This window comes from Lolium rigidum, chromosome 6 (genome assembly GCF_022539505.1).
Source record: "Lolium rigidum isolate FL_2022 chromosome 6, APGP_CSIRO_Lrig_0.1, whole genome shotgun sequence".
NCBI lineage: Eukaryota > Viridiplantae > Streptophyta > Magnoliopsida > Poales > Poaceae > Lolium > Lolium rigidum.
The window spans coordinates 316829628-316844134 of NC_061513.1; the positions used below are offsets into that span (position 1 = coordinate 316829628).

Sequence of the window (14507 nt, forward strand, 5' to 3'; positions counted from 1 at the left end):
TAACATCTCTCCCCGCCTGCGCAAACAGCTCGTCCTCGAGCTGGTAGTCTGGGTAATGCTGCTGGAACTCCTCGCGAGGCTCCCAAGTTGCCTCCTCCTCGGACAGGCCCTCCCACTGCACCAACAAGTGCCAAACATCACGACGTAGTTGAGCGCGGAGCACCTTGGCCGGACTGGGCAGCAGACGTCCCTCAGCCGTCGGCGGAAGTGGTGGAGTGGCCACCGGTGGGGCACCGCGATAGGGTTTCAGCAGGCCCACGTGGAAGACGTCGTGAATGCGGGCCCCCTCCGGCAACTGAAGCCTGTACGCCATGGTCCCAATCCGATCGATGATGATGAAGGGCCCCGCATAGCGCGGACCAAGTTTACGCTTGGCACGCGGGTCGAGGGACTGATGAGAGCGGTGCAACAGGCGAAGCCACACCCAGTCACCCACCGTGTACTCAACCTCACGATGTCGCCCGTCATAGTAGTGCTTGGCGACCTGTTGAGCTTGGACAAGACGCTGCCGCACCTCGGCCAGCATCTCGTCGCGGGTGCGGATGAGCTCGCCAGCTGCCTCCGTCCGCGCTGTCGCTGGATCCACCGGTAGGATAGGTGGTGGTGGCCGACCGTAGACCACCTCGAATGGCGTAGCACGCAGGGCGGAGTGGTAGGAGGTGTTGTAGCAGCACTCCGCCCACGCAAGCTAATCCACCCAAGCGCGAGGACGATCACCGGTAACACAGCGCAAATACATGGCGATCACCTTATTGACCACCTCGGACTAGCCGTCCGTCTGAGGATGGACCGCCGTGCTGAACCGGAGTTGGACACCAGCCATGCGGAAGAGGTCCCGCCACACGTGCCCCGTGAACACCGGATCTCGATCACAGACGATGGACGAGGGAAACCCGTGTAGGCGGACGATACCGTCGAAGAAGGCGCGGGCCACAGACGCCGCTGTGTAGGGATGGCCAAGCGCGATGAAGTGGGCGTACTTGGAGAAGCGGTCAACCACCGTGAGGATGACAGACTTGCCGCCCACCCTCGGAAGGCCCTCGATGAAGTCCATGGAGATGTCGGCCCACACCTGCGAAGGAACGTCAAGCGGCTGCAGGACACCAGCTGGGCGCAAAGTCTCCGTCTTGTTGCGCTGGCACGTCTCACACGAACGCACCCAATCCTGGACCATGGCCCGATCGCCAGGAATGTAGAAATCCGCGCGAAGACGGTGGAGGGTCTTCTGGACACCCTCATGACCGGCGGAGTGTGCCAAGAGAAGCACCTGATGGCGGAGGTCATCATGGTCGGGGACGAACACGCGGCGCCCGTGGAGGAGAAGGCCGTCGATGACGCGCCAAGGGTCGTCTAGCTCACCCGCGTCGAGTTGCTGCCGCAGAAGCTAGGCATCCGGCGCGGACACCGTCGCCTGGCGGATGCGGTCGAAGAGGACGAAGGAGGGCCCCGAGCGGATGCAGAGCAGGCGGCTGTCCGAGTCTCCCTCAGTGGCGTCGGGATCGGCGTCGCGGCGGGACAAGGCGTCGGCCACTGTGTTGAGGCGCCCCGGACGATACTCCACCGTGAAGTTGAAGCCAAACAGCTTGCGGATCCACTGGTGCTGGGGCACCGTCGACAGCCGCTGGTCCAAGAGGAACTTAAGGCTGTAGTGGTCCGTACGTACGCGGAACGAGCGCCCCCATAGGTAGGGGCGCCAGTGGCGGACGGCCTGAACCAAGCCAATGAGTTCCTGCTCGTACGCCGCAAGCTTGAGGTGGCGTGCAGCAAACGGCCGGCTGAAGTAGGCGAGCGGCCCGTCACCCTGGTGAAGGACGGCACCGAACCCCGCCCTGCGAGGTGTCGCAGTCGACGATGAACGGCTTGTCGAAGTCCGGCATCTGAAGAACGGGGCCCGTCGTCAGGGCCCCCTTGAGGGCCTCGAAGGCAACGGTAGCCTCATCGTCCCAAGCGAAGGCCTCATGCCGCAGCAGGCGCGTGAGCGGCGAGGCGATGAGGCCAAAATCCCGGATGAAATTCCGGTAGTAGCCGGCGAGGCCCAGGAACCCGCGGAGGGCGCGTGGTGAACGCGGCGTCGGCCAGGCGGCGACCGCCGCCACCTTGTCCGCATCCATCGCCACCCCGTCGGCGGAGATGACGTGACCGAGATAGGCCACCGAGGTCGTCGCAAACGAGCACTTCGAGCGCTTGAGGTGAAGTCGATGCGCTCGAAGCTCGTTGAAGACGATGGCGACATGCTGCAGGTGCTCCGCCCATGATGCGCTGTAGATCAAGATATCATCGAAAAAAACCAGCACAAAACGACGTAAGTATGGGCGAAGGACATCATTCATCAGGGCCTGGAAGGTCGCGGGCGCGTTGGTGAGGCCGAAAGGCATCACCACGAACTCGAAGTGGCCATGGTGTGTCCGGAACGCCGTCTTGGCGATGTCCTCCGGGTGCATGCGCACCTGATGATAGCCTGAGCGGAGGTCGAGCTTGGTGAAGAACCTCGCGCCGTGGAGCTCGTCAAATAGCTCGTCAAACAGCTCGTCAACCACCGGGATCGAGAACTTATCCTTGAGCGTGAGGGCGTTGAGGGCGCGGTAGTCGATGCAGAAGCGCCACGTGCCATCCGACTTGCGCACCAAGAGCACCGGCGCGGAAAACGGGGACGTGGAGATCCTGATGATGCCCGCCGCCAACATGAGCGCGCACCGGCGCTCCAGCCTCGTCCTTCTGCAGCTGGGGGTAGCGGTATGGGCGCACCGCCACTGGCGCCGACCCCGGGAGCAAGTGTATGCGATGGTCACACGCTCGTGGGGGCGGCAGGCCCTGCGGCTCCTCGAAGATGTCGCCGTGCTGCTGCAGGAGGTGCGTCAGGAGGGGGTGCTCGGCGTCGTCGGCCCCAGAGACTAGCTGGAGCTGCGGCGCGGGAGATGTGCCCCCGAGACCCTCCCAGCGAATGTGGCGTCCCTGGCGCCAGAAGGTCATCGTCAGGGCGTCGAAGTCCCAGAGGATGGGTCCGAGCGTCCGCAGAAAGTCGACGCCAAGGATGAAGTCGAAGCAGCCCAAGTCGATGCCGGCGCACGTGATGACGAAGTGCTCGTCGCCGATGGTAAGGGGAACGTGCTGGACCACGTACCCCATGGCAGTGGATGCGGTCACCGTTGGCCACCGTCACGCGGAGGGTATCCCCACCTGTCGGCTGTAGCGCGAGGCGGCGCATAGTGGCGGCGGGGAGGAAATTATGCGTAGACCCCGTGTCCAGTAGCGCCACCAGAGGCTCGCCCTGGATAGTGACCGGAAGCAGCATCGTCCGCTCGTGGCGGATGCCGGCGAGCGCGTGGAGGGACACGACGAAGGCCGTGGCAGCTGCGTCGGTCGACCCGGCCATCTCGGATGCCGCAGCAACTGGCCCAGTCATCGGGTCGCCCTCCTCTATGTCGACGGTCTCCAGGTAGAAGAGGCGAGGGCACACGTGACCGGGCGTGTATGGGTCGTCGCAGTTGAAACAGAGTCCCAGGCGGCGGCATTCGAGCTGCTCCGCCGGGGTGAGGCGGCGGAACGTGCGTGTAGCTGCGGGGGCAGGGCCAGTCGGTCCAGGTGGGGCGGGCCGGGTGGCGGCCGCGGCCGGAGGAGGAGGTCGGGCGGCGCGGGTGCCGCGGGCCAGGGGCGTCTGCTGAACCGCCTGGGCGCGACGCTCATAAGCGCGCGCGTAGTGCATCGCCGTCTGGAGGTCCCGCGGAGCCTGTAGCTCGACATCCACGCGGATATGGTCCGGGAGGCCGCCAATGAAGAGCTCGGCGCGCTGTTGGCCCGTCACGCCGGGCGCATGGCATGCGAGGGCCTGGAAGCGGTCGGCGAAGTCCTGCACCGTGGTGGTGAACGCCAAACGCCCAAGTTCCGCCAAGCGGCTGCCGCGGACTGGAGGGCCGAAGCGGAGAAGGCAGAGCTCATGGAACCGGTCCCATGGAGGCATGCCACCCTCGTCCTGCTCCAGGGAGTAGTACCACGTCTGGGCGGCGCCGCGGAGGTGGTACGATGCGAGCCACGTCCGGTCCGAGGCCAGGGTGCGCTGTCCCCGGAAGAACTGCTCGCACTGGTTGAGCCAGTTGAGGGGGTCCTCGACGCCGTCGTATGTGGCGAATTCCAGCTTGGCGTAGCGTGGGGAGCGAAGCCGGTGGCGCCCTGGGCGGGGTACTCCGTGCGACCAGCGGACGGCTCGGCGAAGCGGGCGGGCGGCGGGTCCGGGAAGGACGGGCGCGGGGGGTCCCCGGCGGTGGTGTAGACGGGGGATGGCGCCGGTGCGGCCGAGTGGATCGGCGGGGGCTCCGTCGCGGTCACCCACGCCGGAAGGCGGGAGGGTGATGGCGGGAACTGGACCCGCTGGATGGGCACCCCCTGGGGCAGCGAGGCGGGGCCCGGACTGGGGGCCGGCGGCCAGGCCGCCCACGGTGGCGGCGGCGGTGAGGCCGGGGGCGGAGCGGGCGCTCCCTGGCCGGGAAGGGCCGTCGGCGCGGCCGGATAGGCGGCGAGGGGTGGCGACAGGACCGGCGTAGTCATCCCCTGCGTACCGATGAGGTACAGGCGGATGCCCTGGATGGCGGTGGCGAGGTCGCGGATGGCCGTCGACAGCTCTTGCTGCGAGAGGAGGGGGCGGCGCCGGCGTCATCGGCCAGGGTCGCCGCGGCGCCCGTGGAGGGCGGCGGCAGTTGCGCGGCGGCGGAGGAGGCCGGCGGCGTCTCGGAGGCGGCGGCGGTGGTGGCGGTGGGCTGGCTCGAAGACATGATCGTAGAGGTCTCTGATACCAAATTGGTAGAAACTAGGGTTCTACCGGGCGAGGGCGTAGATTGTAGGGGTGGAAGTGCTGAGAGCGAGAGGGAGGAAGGCGGCGCCGGCGGCAGGCGCCGTCGCGAGCACGCGGAAGGCGGCGGCTAGGGTTTGGGCGGCGCGGACGGGAGAAGGCCGACTCCTTCGGGAGTCGGCAATAATGATATCTCGATTATTGCTTGATTGATTTAGTCTATTACAACTTGTATATATAAGAGAACTCGCGAAACCCTAATCTGCTAACTGGGCTAAGCCCCTAACTAAGCTTGGCCGGTTGGGCCAATGGGCCCCCTCCGGCGGTAGACCAGGCCGGTCATAACAATTTTCTTGTTTGCAAAATATTAATAACCACAACCCAGTACTGCTAGTTGGCAACTGGTAAAGATAGCATCCATTAGAGTAAAATAGATCAACCTATGGCAATTCGGCCCATTGATGTCCTGAGCTTTGCTCATTCTCCAGCTCCTTTACTCCTCTTTGTGCTCTTGGGATCTAGATCTTTGAATTATTTGTTGTTTTTTTTTTTCCGTTGTTCTTCCTCTTTAATTTCTCCCTAGCACTTGTTGCTTTGATGGGATTTCAGTGTGAGAGATTTAAACATTTTTGATGTTCTTGCTTTTGCATCCTTGCATACATGTTGAGCTCTCCATTATGATTTGTTTGAGTGTGAGACCGTGAGCTTGTTACTCTTGGATGGGTGACCTCCTAGTGGGCTTGGCAGTTGGTGCGTCGGTGACCTCTTTGTGGAAGATTGTGAAGATACCTTGGCTTCTCCATCGTGCAGTTTGTGAAGTGGTTGTGGAGCTTGCCTTTGACCTTCGTGGTATTGGTTTGGAGAAGAAGGTGAGTTTTTGTGACGTTCGAGAGACATTCGTGGTAGCCCGCATGTCTCCAACATGACGTACATCACCTTGTGTGGGGGAACACGTGAATACATCTTCATCTTTTCGTGCTTCGGTTATCTCTATACCTAAGTTTACTTTTCTTGTGATAATCATCGTGCTTGAAGTACTTATATCTTGCTATCACTTGTGCTATATATATCTTGTGCCTATCTTGCTTATCTAAGTTGTTGTAGTTACACTTAGTTGAGTCTAGCATATTTAGGTTTTATGCTTGTAAAATAAACGCTAATTTGATTCCGCATTCTTACAAGCCAAATTCGTAGTATTTTTAAAAACACCTATTCACCCCCACCTCTAGGTGACATCTCGTCCTTTTAAAGGTGCGCCAGGTCACCCATGTGACGTGAGAGGGAGGCCAAGCCGGTGGTTGTTGAGCGATGCGGTTGTAGCGTTGGGTGTTCTCATCAGCGGCATGGGAGGGCGCCGATGCGAGCTCCTCGTTGGCGGAGGAGCACCGGAGTGGGAGGAGGGCCGGCCTATGATTCTCGTCGGCGGGGTGGGCTAGAGGGCTCCGAAGCAAGCTCCTCGTCGGCAAAGGAGGGCCGTAGCGGGAGCATGGTCGCCATGTGAGCTTCTCGTCGGGGGTGAGGCTGGAGCCCGTCAACTCAAGCTCCTCGTCGGCGGAGGAGGGTCAGAGCGGGATTGGGGGGGGGGGGGGAGAGAGGGGGTTGCTGCGCGCGGGTGAAGACTGATCTGATTGGCATTGAGGGTTTGCCATGATAATTGGAGCCAAACAAACTGTCCGGTCTTTAGTGGACCGAAACTAGAAAAAAATATTAATAGATCCAAATCAACTCAAAGGAAGAGCCCTATATATGGTCCAACAGGCCCAGAGTCAACCATCCATATGTACCCATTCACGTGCGCACCAGCGTCGAGCCACGAAACCCTTCGTCGAGCCGCCGTCGTGGTCGCCTTCCTCTCGCGGCAAGCATCAGCGGGAAGCCGGCGACACCACTGTGAGTGAATTTCTCCATGCACCGTTGCTTTGGGACTTCCGTCTCCTTGTACCTTTTCCTAGTCGCTTCTGGGATGAAATACGATATGGTCAAGGCCAAACCCCTTTTCTAATGTGTCACTATTGATGTTTTTCTTAATGTTGTATATCACCACCTGTTCAGTTGGCGTTTCCGATCCCATGATTGTTCCTACTGTTCTAGTCTCGTCTTTAGGCAGCAACGTGAGCAAATTGGCGATTTGTGAATCTGTGGGATAGGAACATGAAGAAATTGAGTTTTGCACAGATTTTACCAGATAAATATGTGGGATGAATCCGATCTTTATAAGTTTTAAAATTTTACAAAATTGCATGTGTATGGGATGATACTGGAAATTTTCCTTGGAAAGACGGGCGTGTACGCTTAAGCAAAGTAAAATGATATATAGCCAGTACTTAGTACCCCCTTTGTTCCGAAAAAGAATATCGTAGATTTATCTAAATTTGAATATATCTATACACTAAATTGTCTACATACATTTGAATTTAGATATATTTGCGACATCCTTTTCAAGGGAGTAATATAATCAATGTTTTGCTTAAAGGTCAAATTAGCTTTTATAATCTAAGTTCCTTGAGTACATGATTCCTATTTATAGTATGTTTGCTTTGGACTCTACTCCCCCACAGTTGTTTGGTTGGTTAAAAAACGCTAGCTTCCAAAAAAGACGATGTTGCTATCAAAAAATCCAATTCAAGATTCAAAAATGTCTCTGATCTCAAAAAAGCTCCCAAAAAATATTTTCACCATTGGCCTTTTTTCAACAGTATCTTTAGACCTAAGCCCTTTTTTTCTATCTTTTAACGACTCTTTCTTTATTTTTTGTATCGTGATTTCTTACTGCTCCCCTCCGAACCAAATTACTGCTGATTTGGATGGGTGAGTGTACTATTTTTCTATAGTTCGTTTACACTTGTCTCTACTGTGTTTTTTGCACCATAATTTCTATTACATTTTTTAGTAGTATTTTCTTAACTTTTTACACTATGGTGTGTTGGGTTTTTATACTTCTTCTCAATTATGCTGTATCTTTCTACTGCATACTTTGTACTCCATCCTTTTTATTGTTTTTTCTATTGTTTATTTCAACTACTAGTAGAAAAAGGGAAAAAAGAAAAAAAACTATTAGTAATAACTAGAATGCACTGTAGTGCTTACTCTTAGAGGGTGTTTTAGGCAAGCTTATAACAGAGTTTGTCCTAGCCTAGGTAGCTAGTCCCACCTATTATTCCAACTGATGTCTTAGAGATGGCATGAAAACATGAAAACCTTATTGAAAAGTTACTCCGAGCTCTTAATCAGTGTACTGTTATATTTATATATTTATGCCTTTATCTAGTGTATCCTAATGATCTTTTCTGGAAAGGCAATTCATTAGGCCCTCCTAGGGCCTCCACGGCTTAATTCAGGATTTGAGTCTTTTAGGAACAAACTTACTACATACATATCGGTTTATTAGGCCACTACGTACATGGAGATAAAGTTGACCATTAATTTGATCACCTGGGTATGGGATGATACTGGAAATTTTCCTTAAGTATGTTTCCTTGGAAAGACGGGTGTGTACGCTTAAGCAAAGTAAGATGACACAGAGCCAGTACTTAGTATTTCCTTCGTCCCAAAAAAAAAATGTCACAGATTTATATAAATTTGGATGTATCTATACACTAAATTGTCCAGATACAATTAAATTTTGATATATTTGCGGAATCTTTTTCACGAGAGTAATGTAATCACCTTTTTGCTTAAAGGTCACATTAGCTTTTATAATCTAAGTTCCTTGAGTACACGATTTCTATTTGGGAAAATTTGATACAGGACACCGTTATTTTCTGGCGTTGCCAAAACACACTGCTCAATTGTGTCTTTGTCAGGTACCATTACAATTTCGTGGCACATTTGCCAGAACACACCACCTGGCCGAAAACGGAAAGTTTTGCACTTTTACTTCGGCTAGGTGGTGTGTTCCGTCAAATGTATCACAGAATTGTAATGGTACCTGGCAAAGACACAATCAAGCGGTGTATTTTGGCAAACGCCAGAAAATAACGGTGTCATGTAGCCAATTTTTTCCTTTCTATTTATAGTATGTTTGCTTTGGACTACTCCCCCATAGTTGTTTGGTTGGTTAAAAAGGGCTAGCTTCCAAAATAGACGATGTTGCTATTAAAAAATCCAATTCAAGATTAAAAAATGTCCCCGATATCAAAAGAGCTCCCAAAAAATATTTTCGCCATTGTCCTTTTTTGACACTATCTCTAACCCTTTTTACTATGTTTTAACGACTCTCTTATTTATTTTATGTATTATGATTTCTTACTATTCTCCTCCTATCCAAATCACTACTTATTTGGATGGGCGAGAGTACTAATTTTCTATAGTGCGTTTATACTAGTCTCTACTCTCTACTTTGTTTTTTTGCACCATATTTTCTACTGCATTTTTCGAGCTGTATTTTCCAAACTTTTTACTCTACGGTGTGTGGGTTTTTATACTTCTCAATTATGCTGTATCTTTCTACTGCATACTTTGTACTCCATCCTTTTTACTGTATTTTCTATTGTTTATTTCAACTACTAGTAGAAAAAGGGAACAAAAGAAAAAAAATAGTAATAACTTTTTTTCGATAAATGGAAATAGTAATAACTAGTAATCACTCTAGTCTAGGTAGCTAGTCCCACCTATTATTCCAATTGTTGTGTTAGAGATGGCATGAAAACCTGAAAACCTGATTGAAAAGTTGCTCCGAGCTCTTAATCAATGTACTGTTAGATTTATATATTTATTTATACATTAATCTTGCGTTTCCTAATGATCTTTTATGGAAAGGCAGTTCATTAGGCTCTCATATGGCCTCCAGGGCTTAATTCAGGATTTGAGTCTTTTAGGAACACATTACTTACTACATACATATCGGTTTATTAGGCCACTGATCAACAGAGTATGAGATATATGCCAGAAAAATTATACCATTAGATACATATGCAAAATAAGTTATCAAAGGTATTCTTTTTGTGTCATATCTTGTTTAAAAAAAATTACTGGCTAAAGTTTTTTTTCGAAGTATGTGGTGCTCTAATAAGCCGGTATAGAGGATTGTAAATGCTACACTCATGCTGTACATGGCCATCTCCTTAAGTATGTTAAATTTGTTGCAGTAAATCTGGAAACTTATGTGAATAAATCTTTGCAATATACCATCAAAACAGAAACGTATAGCTGATCTGGTTGATCTCAGCCATTTCAACTGTAGCTTTCAGAGCTTTACATAAAGCTTAATCTACTTTTTCGATAAAAACTCATATAGAAAATGTTATTTTGATGGTATAGGTGCGTGGTTTGCACATAGCTCGTGGTTTACACCTGATGCTGTACATGGCCATCTCCTTTTTTTTGAACAATGCAGGAGAGCTGCATTGTGGTATATTAAGAAAATAAGGTGACCAACGAGGGCCAAAAGACATCATCCTGAAATACAAAAGAACTCACCAAAACAACAACAAAACATGACCGGTTAAAGTTCTGAAACTCAAGCTAAGCAAGCGCTACCACATGGCCAACCACTAAACTGAAGCCAAGAACAGAACACGATTCAGACCAACCACAAAGCTTAGATGTGGAGAACAAGGTGGCCCCTGCTCGCCAATGACTACTGAAATGCATTTGGTGGTCAATAACTTGTTGAATCGGCTTGTATTGCTTATAAAACATCCTTCTGTTTCTCTTGCACCAAATCGACCTCACGACCAGCTTATAGATTGAGTAGAATCACTTCTTGGCACTTCCCTGCCGCATCCTTTTCACCCAAAGCCACGAAGACTTCAGAGTATGAATTGTCCCCGGTTACATCTTTGGGTTACATAGTCTTGAAATGTTACTTCTCCTAGAGAGAAATGCATATTTTCCTGCAAAATTAGGCTGCTCATATAGAACGTTTGAATTGAACCGTAACAGGATAGTATGGCGACCAAGGAGCTATCGATAAAGCTGCTGATCAACAAGAAGACAGGCAAACTGTGCTTCGCCGAGGCCGGCAGCGACGTTGTGAAGTTCCTGACGGCCCTCCTCTCCCTCCCGCTGGGCACCATCACCAGCCTGCTCGCCAAGGAGGGCATGGTCGGCAGCGTGGGGACACTGCTCGGCAGCGCGGAGACATTGGGCGCCAAGTACAATACCGAAGAGCTACAACTGATCCCGGCCGCCGCCCCGGCCACGGTCTCCAGCCTGCAGCAGCTGCTGGGCGTCAAGCTCAACGGCAGTGGAACACTTTACACGTGCCTAGGTAAGGCTGCTGCCACCAAATGTGGACAGCTCTCGGCGCTCTATTGCAGTCTCTGCCCCAGTTGCCGCAGCTATAGGCGGAAGGCCATGACCCTCGCCGTCGACGAAACAAACCAACCCGTGGTGTCCGCGCCCACGTACACCGTGAAAGACGACCTCTCGGTGACGCCGGCGTCCTTGTCGATGATCACGCTGCTCGCCCAGTGCGGCGTCAAGGACCTCAGCGTGCTGCAGGAGAAGATCGTCAAGATCGGCAACGATGAGGTACTAGCAGTATTGAACTATTAATGTCAAGGCAGGTAGTAGTTTCTTCGATTAACTTGTGATTGATTCTTGTTTATTGTGTGTGTGAGTGCAGGCGCTGGGCATACTCGCTGCTGCCTTCAAATCCAAAACCGTCCTGACGGATGTCTTTATGCCGAAGAAGAGTGCTCGCGGCAAGAGGGGAGCTCCAGAGGAAGCGGGGCCGAAGAAGAATGGTCGATGCAAGACTGAATCTGCTGAAGAAGTCATTGAGATTTGATGATTTAGCTGCTAGCTGTTCAGAATTTCAGACAGGACCTTTCTGAAACTGTTACGAGAGGACGAGAAATTGTTACATATGAATTGGTATAGAAAATTGATGGTTTGCTGAGATAAACTGAAAATTGGTCGTGATAAATTAACTTGATCCGAAGGCATCTACGCTGCCGTGATGAATCAAAAGTTTCTGCCAATGTTACTACAGCTCTACTCGTTTTATTTTGAGAAGCACGAAAATGCTTCAGTAGCTGGATTTCAATGTAAAACTGAAACAAGCAGCAACACAAAGCGTCAGAAAGCACAGCTATCACAGCTCAGGCGCTGTGAGCTGCGTACACAAACCGCCTGAGTACTCGCATCAACTCGTCGGCCGCCTCGCCGAACGGCTGGAGCACATAGAAACCGTGCTGCTCTCCCTCGAACTCGACGACCTCCACGGTCTTCCCCATGTCCTTGAGCCTCGCCGCGTACCCGCGCACGTGGTCGCGGAGCACGTCGCTCCCCGGCACCACCACAAGCGCCGGCGGGAGGTCCACCGCCGTGAGGCTGGGGCTGTCCGGGCCGAACGGGTTGGCCACCGGGTGGTCCCTGGTCGCCCCGACCGGCAGCGACATGTACCAGAGCTGGTCGGACATGTCGACCGTCAGGGACACATCCGGCGGCGGGTCAACCTCCGCCGCCGTGCGCTCGGCGCTGCCAAAGAACGCGGAGAGGAGGACGTACCCGACGACGCGTACTGGGCTGACCGCGAGCTGCGCGGGCGCGAGCTGGACGGTGACGTGGTGTGCCAGGTTGGCGCCGGCTGATACGCCGGAGACGAACGTCCTTGCGAAGTCGGCCGACTCCGCGAGCCACGGGTCAGCGGCGAGCTCAGACTGGGCGCGCAGCCAGGACAGGAAATAGGCGCCGTCCTCGATGGCGGCGGGGAGGCGGTGCTCGGGGGCGAGGCGGTACTGGACGGAGAGGACGACGGCCGGGAGCTCGGCGGCGGCGCGGAGGCAGAAGGAGTGGAAGGGTGGCTGCGCGTAGGATCCGATGCAGTAGCCTCCGCCGTGAAAGTACACCAGCACCGGGAGCTTGCTGCTGCTACCGGCCAGCGGCGGCGAGGACGCCGGCCTGTACACGCGGGCCCTCAGGCCGTGCACCGCGTGGTACACGACGTCTTTCCACTGCACGCCGGGGACGTCCGGGTACGTCGCGTTTTGGCGGAGGACGGCCTCATCACCGCGTACAATGGTGCCGTCGCTGAGGATCTGGACGATGCCGAACAAGTCCTCCACAACGCGCGGTGCCTTGTCGCCGCCGGACATGGTGTGGTCGACCGATGCCGTTCAGGTCGTGGTCGGCTCCTCGCGGTTTCTGAAATGATGTATGAGTATAATAGTAGGTGGTAAGGCTCAAGGAAGGTTCCTGGCGTGCTGTCAGATCACATGGCATTCTCGCATCCGTGCCTGCTTTGCCCTTCTCGAAGGAGATCACATGGCATACTCGTCAAACTTGTCGCACGCGCCGGACACGAACTCTTCTTCTCCAGCGCATATAGACCGTTTGTGTCCGTGTTAAACAAAAATGGTATGCTCTTAGGCATCTCTAACACCCGCGTCCACTCGTCCAGATGGATCCAAACAGACAAAACCGCCCAACGTGATCACACATCACAAATACGGATGGCCGCGGTATCCGTACGACCCAAACCCGACCCAAATCTAAGCCAGGTTTACGTGGCCGCGGATGGCACGTGGCGTCCTCGCATATCTGCCTAGTCCGTGTGTCTAGTCGACCTGTCGGTGCCCCAGTCCTATTAAATGTGGACTGGGGAGGGGGACTGTCCCTATCCAGTCCCAGTCCACCACTCCACTCCGGCCGCACGAGCTCAACCTTCCGTGCCGCCATGGCCCCGAAGCGAGAGTTCCAGCCGTCCGCCAACGACTACGAGGCCGGCAGCAGCCGGCGAGCCGCGCCGGCGGCATTCTCCATGGGGCCGCCGCTCCCATCCGCGACCGGATCTACGTCACCGTAGCGGTGGCGCATATGTTCTGGCAGGCCGCCGTCTCAATGTCGTGGGGCGACGTGCACCTCTCCCACGGCTGCTAGGCTCAGGTGCCGCTGATCCCGGTCTCCGGCCGCGCCCGCGTCGCGGAGATCCGGCGGCACCGCGCGCACCTACCGGCGGACCTCCGGGATGACCCCGCCTACAGCGACACAAGTCCCAACTGGGACTTGTGGTTCGAGGTGGAGCACGATGCGCGCCAGCGCACGTGCTTGACCTCGGCGACGGCGAGGCCTCGCGCACAGCCGCGGATGCCTGCTAGGAGGGCTGGCCGCCGCCCTGGCGGCCTTTACATCGACGAGCCCGCGGCGGCGCCAGCGCAAGCGCCACAGGCCCAGCCCGAGGAAGACGACGACCCCGAGCTGCAGGGCGCACTGGCGGCGTCCCGCGAGCTCAACGACCTCGAGGAGTTGGCCAAATTGCCGCACCTCGCCGAGGCCCTGCGCGCCTCCGCACTGGAGGAGATGGCCAGGAAGGCCCAGGAGGATGCCGAGGCCGAGGCGTGGGTGTTCCTCGCCACATGGCGCGCCGGCAGGAGGAGGCCACGCGCCAGGCCGCGCTGCGGGAGGAGGAGGAGCGCCTAGCCGCGCTCCGGCACGAGGCGGAGCTGCAGGCCGCTGCGGCGGAGCAACGGCAGAAGGAGGCGGCGCGGCTGGCACACCTGCGCAGGCGGGCGAGCCCTCCGGACCCGAAATCCACCTGGGAAAGGGCCCAGTGGTCGCCCTGGCCGGAGTCCCCGTCTCCCTCCGGCGTGTCCAGCCGGAACAGCCCGTATCTGGCGGGGGGGGGGGGGGGCATTGTCCTCATCGACGGCGATGATGACAAGTACTACTGGGAGTAGGGTGGCGCACCGGCGGCCACCGCGTCGCAACCCTGGAGTAGGGTTTCCTCCTTTTTTTTTTAGTTTAAAGCTCATATAGGGCTTTCTTTTGTGTAAAAATT

General features: G+C 54.8%; 2 protein-coding genes across 2 annotated transcripts; one reads left to right on the forward strand and one right to left on the reverse strand.

The window, feature by feature from the left end:
- Positions 1 to 10672: 10672 nt before the first annotated feature.
- LOC124664650 lies at positions 10673 to 11516 on the forward strand. Its single transcript, XM_047202119.1, has 2 exons — positions 10673 to 11257; positions 11352 to 11516. The coding sequence occupies exons 1-2, from the start codon at positions 10673 to 10675 to the stop codon at positions 11514 to 11516; spliced, it is 750 nt and encodes a 249-aa protein (XP_047058075.1).
- A 13-nt stretch (positions 11517 to 11529) lies between these two features.
- Positions 11530 to 12845, reverse strand: LOC124668065 (probable carboxylesterase 15). Its single transcript, XM_047205270.1, has one exon. The coding sequence runs from the start codon at positions 12823 to 12825 to the stop codon at positions 11830 to 11832; it is 996 nt and encodes a 331-aa protein (XP_047061226.1). The 5' UTR covers positions 12826 to 12845; the 3' UTR covers positions 11530 to 11829.
- Positions 12846 to 14507: the final 1662 nt, after the last annotated feature.